Raw genomic sequence first — 7,425 nt, 5'->3', positions numbered from 1 at the left:
TTGTGGGATAATCATATGATCCAACTATGTTAGCATTGTTGAGAGATTGCACTAGTGAAAGTATGCACCCTAGGCCTCATTTTTCCATCATTGCAATACCGTTTGTGCTTCGTTTTACTATTTACTACCTTTTGTTTTTTATTGTTCGCACTACAAAAACTCATATCTACTATCCATACTACACTTTTATTACCATCTCTTCGCTGAACTAGTGCACCTATACAATTTGCCATTGTATTGGGTGTGTTGGGGACACAAGAGATTTCTTGTATTTGATTGCAGGGTTGCTTGAGAGAAACTATCTTCATCCTATGCCTCCGACGGATTGATAAACCTTAGGTCATCCACTTGAGGAAAAACTGTTACTGTCCTATAAAACTCTATGCTTGAAGGCCCAACACGAGTCTACAAGAATAAAGTTGCGTAGTAGACATCAGAGGCCGCCAAGCCGCGCGGGAGGCGGCGCTCGTCAGTGGAAGCGGCGACGGTCGGATTAGATGGCTGACGGCGGCAGCGAATCTTGCACCAGGGGAAACGAAGGAGTGGGTGAGGGAATAACGTGGGGATTGGGCCGCCTGCGCGTGCGAGCGACTCTAGGTGGGTGGCGGCGAACGAGGGAGCGAGCGAGCGAGGTTGAGGAGGGAATCGGGGCTCTAGGGTTATAGAGGAGGCCGACCTGGGCCTTAGGCCGTGTTAGGTTCGGTGGGCAGGCCCATTGTGCTGCCCCTGCTCTCTCTCTCTCTCTCTCTCTCTCTCTCTCTCTCTCTTCTTTATTTCCTTTTCCCATTTACAAAAATCAGAGAGAGGGTTGCCTCAAAAAGGAAATTAGAGAGAGGGGGAAAAGAAGAAAAGAAATAGCCAACGATTTTATAAAATGTTTAAGATTTATACTTAGCCCAAATAAAAAAGTTACTCCCAATTTGGAAAAGTTGAATTCGGACTCATTTGAATTTTCAAAAATGTTGATATTTTTGGTGGAGCTCTGATAAATGCAGAAATAAGTAAGGGAAAGGTTTGGAGGTCTATATTCTAGTAGAAAAGGCGTGGGATTTTAGAAAAGTTTGGAAGGATTGGAGAAGGCACTTAAACAAAAGCTAGGTTCAAATGATTTTATGAAAACATTCATATTTAGTTGCTTTAGTCGTTGTTTTTATTTCAAATGCATGTATTCATGTGAATTCATGGGTCCCTATTTTTAGGCATTACTGTCATAGTTCATTAACATATGTGTTGTGCGATATTTCTTCCGTTGCAATGCATTGTCATATTTACTAGTAGATAAACATGTGAGTAGTTGTTTTGATAACTTTTTCTTTTGAGGGAAACAACCTGAGCATTCAGATTGATATATTGATTTTTAAAATATTTTTTGAGAATCCATTTTATTTTATTTTTTTTAGGCAACCGAGATGGATGGGATAAAATTGGATTGTTGGACCGGAACGAACGGCCCATTAGCCCGGCACTCTCTCTGTCTCGGCGTGTCCAGTTGCAAGTCAAGTCCAGCTCCACTTCTCCTCGACCACTCCACTAGAGCAGAACCACATCTCATCCATCCCCAACCCCAGCCCCAAACCCCCCAAAGAGGAAGAGAAGATTGTTGCGGCGGCGGATCGGAGGGAGAAGAATCAATGGCTTCCGACGGCGTGGTGGCCCTGTACGGCAACAACAAGGCGGTGGTGGAGCCCTCCGCCAAGCCTGCCGCCGCCACCTTCTCCGTCAAAGTGGGCCTCGCCCAGATGCTGCGCGGCGGCGTCATCATGGACGTCGTCACCGCCGAGCAGGCGCGCCTCGCCGAGGAGGCCGGCGCCTGCGCCGTCATGGCGCTGGAGCGCGTGCCCGCCGACATCCGCGCCCAGGGCGGCGTGGCCCGCATGTCCGACCCGGCCCTCATCCGCGACATCAAGCGCGCCGTCACCATCCCGGTGATGGCCAAGGCCCGCATCGGGCACTTCGTGGAGGCCCAGATCCTGGAGGCCATCGGCGTGGACTACGTGGACGAGAGCGAGGTCCTGACCCTCGCCGACGAGGCCCACCACATCAACAAGCACAACTTCCGCGTCCCCTTCGTGTGCGGCTGCCGCGACCTGGGCGAGGCGCTCCGCCGCATCCGCGAGGGCGCCGCCATGATCCGCACCAAGGGGGAGGCCGGTACCGGCAACGTGGTGGAGGCCGTCCGCCACGTCCGCTCCGTGATGGGCGCCGTCCGCGCCCTGCGCAACATGGACGAGGACGAGGTTTTCAGCTACGCCAAGCAGATCGCCGCCCCGTACGACCTGGTGATGCAGACCAAGCAGCTCGGGCGCCTCCCGGTCGTGCAGTTTGCCGCCGGCGGCGTGGCCACCCCCGCGGACGCCGCCCTGATGATGCAGCTCGGGTGCGACGGGGTCTTCGTCGGCTCCGGCATCTTCAAGAGCGGCGACCCGGCGCGTCGCGCCCGCGCCATCGTGCAGGCTGTGACGCACTACAGCGACCCGGAGATCCTGGCCAACGTCAGCGCCGGGCTCGGGGAGGCCATGGTGGGGATCAACCTGTCCGACCCCGGCGTGGAGCGCTTCGCCGCTCGATCCCAGTAGCTTCATACCTTGTTGCCAAGTTGGTGCCATGGATCGTCGTCGTAATAACTCGAATCTGGCTTGCATCATGTGTCGTTTTGTTCCTCTACTCTAGGTGCATCATGTATTATCCAGCAGTACTATCTTGGGTGTTGGTTGCCAGTTGAGATCAGCTGAGGGATTTTGCTCTTCAAGTGCTATGCTCTCGTTTGATGTTGGTTGCCCGTGTTTGTCCAAAACTGGAGTGCGGAGATTGATTGTTTTGTTGGAGATGGCGAAATTGACTGGTCTTGGTGTTGGTTTCCCTAGCCTGACCAGACAACAAAATCCCTGTTTCCATCTTACACCTATGTACTATCCCACGTCTAGATATATCTGTTTGGGCGGCAAGTAATTTTGCACGGAGGAACTACTTGATTACATACCGTACTAGTAAACGGAGGATTACAGCCTCACCAGATTCCTACCCGCTACTTGTAGCAACGAAGCTCTGCTCGGTAGTACTAGTAAACACTAGTGATTTCCCGTGCTGTTGGGTTGCCGCTGGATGCGCCTACCGCCCCGGGCAAGGCGGTCCCATCAGAAAGCAGGATCACTCGTGGTGCAGGCCCTCTCTTTCTTGGACGATGGCTCATGATTTCTTTCCTGTTTTGCGGGGAAATGGTCCATGCTTTCCATCCATTAGCATGGACAAACCAAATTCGTTAATTGGACGCACCAACCATAAATACTGTGGTTGATCAAAGTTTTGATGATTAGCATAGTGCCGTTGATTTGGCTGTGTGCATATAGAGGCCGGGTGTGGGGAGTAAACTTGTTGTTCGTCAATAAAAACGCACAAAGACATACTCCAACAGTTGATCAGCTGCTCACGATTATAAGTACCCCTGTAAAGAAAAGAAATATAAGAGCGTTTATATCACTACTTATCTAAACACTCTGATATTTATTTACAGAGTGAGTAACAACCAAGAGGCTCAGCTGAGCACATTGGTGGATAAGCTGGCAGGACATTTGCCCACCAAGAGCGGCCGTTTGATCTTGGTGCAGTCTGTTGTGTGCAATACCGATTCATGCGATGACGGCTCTTGAGCTGCCGCAGAAGATGATTACGGCGATGAACAAAATTTGTTGAGGGTTCCTTTGGTGCGCCAAAGCGTAGGCCAATGGCAGGCAATGTGTGGTGGCCTGGGAGCATGTGTGCTCACCCAAGTGGGCAGGTGGACTCGGCATCCCAAACCTAAGATTGATTAATATAGCGATGCAATCTCGATGGTCGTGGTTACAAAGATCGGACGCGTCGAGACCATGGGCAGAATTCAACATCAATGTCGTGGAGGAATCCATGCAACTGTACCGAGCGGCAGCAAAATCGACTGTACATGACGGGAGGTCGACCATGTTTTGGGAGGATCAATGGCTACATGGGCTGAGAGTGCAGGAGATAGCGCCCAACTTATATAACGTGGTGGCCAAGCATGCAAGATCCACGAGCACAGTCCAGCAGGCCCTGGAGGAGGGCACTTGGGCAGCTGGCGTCGGCCCAGAACTCTCGACGGATCTGTTACAAGAGTACTTTGAACTATGGACGAGAGTGGACAGCTTCGAGCTACACCCAACACAGGCAGATACTGTTACCTACGCATGGGAGTCCAACGGGTGACATCACAACAATTCGGCATATGACGCGAGGTTCTGGGGACGAGAGGTCATTCCCACGGCAGATTTCACTTGGAGATCCGGTGTGCCCTTGCAGTGTTAGTTCTTCTCATGGCTGGCCCTAAAGAATAGGTGTTGGACCTCGGTCATGTTAGAGGAAGAAGGGATTCAACACACATGCATTAGCTCAGAGGCTGGGTATATATACAGTTACATGACCGCAGCCACGGCTAGATCGTGTGCCACTACTCTTGCCACTACGCCCACTACAGGCACTACCATGGTCTGTCCACAAACACAACCACACGCACACATGCGCTGGCAACACACGCACACACACGCAGACTATGTCTGCTGACACCCCTCGCAGTCGTGACGTCGTCGGAGGAGACGCAAAGACTGGAGCGGAATTCTCTGAAGATGTCTGATGGCAGCCCCTTCGTCATCACGTCGGTGAACTGCTGTCGTGTGGGGACATGCAGGACGCGGAACTCGCCCAACGCGACGCGTTCGCGGACGAAATGGATGTCGAGCTCGACGTGCTTCGTGCGTCGGTGATGAACGGGGTTGCTGGAGAGGTAGACAGCCGAGATGTTGTCGCAGAAGACCAGTGTGGCGGAGCGCACTGGGCAGAGCAGCTCACCGAGGAGCTGCCGAAGCCAGACACACTCGGCAACTGCATTCGCCACGGCGCGGTACTCAGCTTCCGCGCTGGAACGGGACACGGTAGCTTGGCGCTTGGACGACCAGCTGACAAGGGCATCGCCGAGGTAGACGCAGAATCCAGAAGTGGAGCGACGCGTATCCGGGCAGCCGGCCCAGTCCGTGTCAGTGTAGGCGCGTAGGTCGAGGTTCATCGAGGCATGAAGATGGAGGCCAAGGCCAGGCGAGCCCCGAACGTAGCGAAGGACACGTTTGAGCAGAGCCAGGTGCCCAGCCCGCGGATCGTGCATGTGCAGGCATACTTGCTGCATAGCATATGCCAGCTCGGGCCGGGTGATCGTGAGGTACTGCAGAGCACCCGCCAGACTGCGATAGGCAGTGGGATCATCGACGGGCGGCCCATCGGCAGCAGGCAGCTTGGCCTTGGTGTCGACTGGAGTAGCTACGGGCTTGCAGGTGTCCATGCCGGCGCGCTCGAGGATGTCGTCCGCGTACTGCTGCTGGGAGAGGAAGAATCCTGACGGCGAGCGAGTGACATGAATGCCAAGGAAGTAGTGCAGTTCGCCGAGGTCCTTCATGGCGAACTCGCCGGTGAGCTTGGTGACGATGCGGTGAAGGAGCGCAGCACTTGATGCAGTAAGGACGATATCATCCACATACAGCAGCAAGAACGCAGCGTCCGCGCCGCTCTGGTACATGAACAAGGAGCTGTCGGAGCGCGTGGCGCGGAAGCCGATCGTACTGACGAACCCGGCGAAGCGCAAAAACCATGCCCGTGGCGCTTGTTTCAGGCCATACAGGGACTTGACAAGCTTGCAGACATGGTCAGGTTTGGCAGCATCAACAAAGCCGGCAGGCTGCAGGCAGTAGACTTCCTCGCGCAAATCGCTGTGAAGGAAGGCGTTCTTCACGTCGAGCTGATGAACGGGCCAGCTCCGGGAGGCAGCAATCGTCAGGACGGTGTGGATCGTTGCCGGCTTGACGACAGGCGAAAAAGTCTCGCCATAGTCGACACCCGGGCGCTGACGGAAACCGCGAACAACCCACCTGGCCTTGTACCGTTCGAGCGAGCCATCCGCGCGAGTTTCGTGGCGGTAAATCCATTTGCCCATGATGAGGTTAGCACGGGGCGGACGGGGAACCAGCTCCCAGGTGCGGTTACTGACAAGAGCAGTGTACTCCTCGCGCATGGCAGAGAGCCAGTTGGGATCACGGAGCGCGGCGCGAACCGATGTGGGAAGGGGGAGGCTCCGGCAGGTGGCGCGGTGTCGATGACACAAGCGTAGTCGCGTGCATAGCGCAGGTTAGGCCGAAAGACGCCAGCGCGCGCGCGTGACAATGCCAGGAGGTGGAGAGGGAGCGAGGGGCAGCATGGAGCCTGCAGACGAGGAACCAGTCGAGCTCGACAGGGAAGCGCGCACAGAAGATCCCGCCGGATTTAAATCAGGGGGGTGCGCGGGACGAGACGAGGTACCCGGGCCGTCAGATGGTGATCTGGCGACGGAGCTTAAAGCAGGGGAGCGCGCGCGTGCGGAGGAGGCGGCGGGACCGCTGGATGGCGATCCAGCCGCTCCAGTCGAACCGAGACTCGGCGCGGGTGGTGAGCATGCATCATCAGTGGATGCGAGTGATCGCGAAGGCGGACAGAGCCCGCCAGTGAGAAGTGGTGAGATGGGAGGTGGACAAGGTGGTGCGGCGGCGACGGGCGATGGGTTGGCAAATGGGAAGGTGTGTTCATTAAACCGCACGTGCCGCGAGGTAAGAACGCGCCCTGAGGCGCGATCGAAACAACGATAGACGCGGTGATCCGACGAGTAGCCAAGGAAGACGCAGGCGATCGAGCGATGATCAAGCTTGTGACGAGAGGTGGTGAAGGTGTTGGGGTAGCACAAACACCCGAAGACGCGGAGAGGAGCGTAATCAGGCGCAACTCCAGGAAGGAGCTCGTGCGGCGTCGTGGGTGAACTGGCGCGACAGGGCCGCCAATTCAGAAGGAAGGTGGACGTGCTAAGGGCCTCGGCCCAGAATCGCGGCGGCATGGATGAGTTAAACAGCAGAGCACGGACGCCATCATTGAGTGTGCGCAAGATCCGCTCAGCTTTGCCGTTCTGTTGGCTCGTATAAGGACAGGAGAGGCGTAGGATGGTGCCGTGAGTGGCGAGGAGAGAGCGAGTGGAAGCGTTGTCAAACTCGCGGCCATTATCCGTTTGCAATGCAAGGAGAGGACGCTCAAATTGAGTCTGCACATATGCATAAAACTGAACGAGGACAGACAAGGCTTCAGACTTGTGTCGTAAAGGGAAAGTCCATACATAGTGCGTGTAATCATCAAGAATTACAAGGTAGAATTGGTAGCCAGAGACACTGGTGACAGGAGAAGTCCAGACATCTAGATGCAACAATTGAAAAGGAAAGAAACTACGACTATGTGCTTGCTGGAAGGGAAGGCGCGTGTTTTTTCCCAGACGACACGCGTGGCAGGAGTGTGGCGAGGACGGGTTGCAGGCGAACTTGAGGCCGGCGATCGGAGCGCGCCCGGGGTGACCCT

General features: G+C 55.0%; 1 protein-coding gene across 1 annotated transcript; it reads left to right on the top strand.

Annotated features, from left to right (window-relative positions):
• The first annotated feature begins 1,520 nt into the window (after positions 1-1,520).
• On the top strand, positions 1,521-2,844 carry LOC119295686 (probable pyridoxal 5'-phosphate synthase subunit PDX1.1). The gene has a single exon (XM_037574133.1). The coding sequence runs from the start codon at positions 1,632-1,634 to the stop codon at positions 2,574-2,576; it is 945 nt and encodes a 314-aa protein (XP_037430030.1). The 5' UTR covers positions 1,521-1,631; the 3' UTR covers positions 2,577-2,844.
• Positions 2,845-7,425: the final 4,581 nt, after the last annotated feature.

The sequence above is a fragment of the Triticum dicoccoides genome, chromosome 4B (genome assembly GCF_002162155.2).
Source record: "Triticum dicoccoides isolate Atlit2015 ecotype Zavitan chromosome 4B, WEW_v2.0, whole genome shotgun sequence".
In the NCBI taxonomy this organism is placed as follows: Eukaryota; Viridiplantae; Streptophyta; class Magnoliopsida; order Poales; family Poaceae; genus Triticum; species Triticum dicoccoides.
Note: the sequence above shows the minus strand (reverse complement) of the source record. Positions and strands in the feature narration are given on the sequence as shown.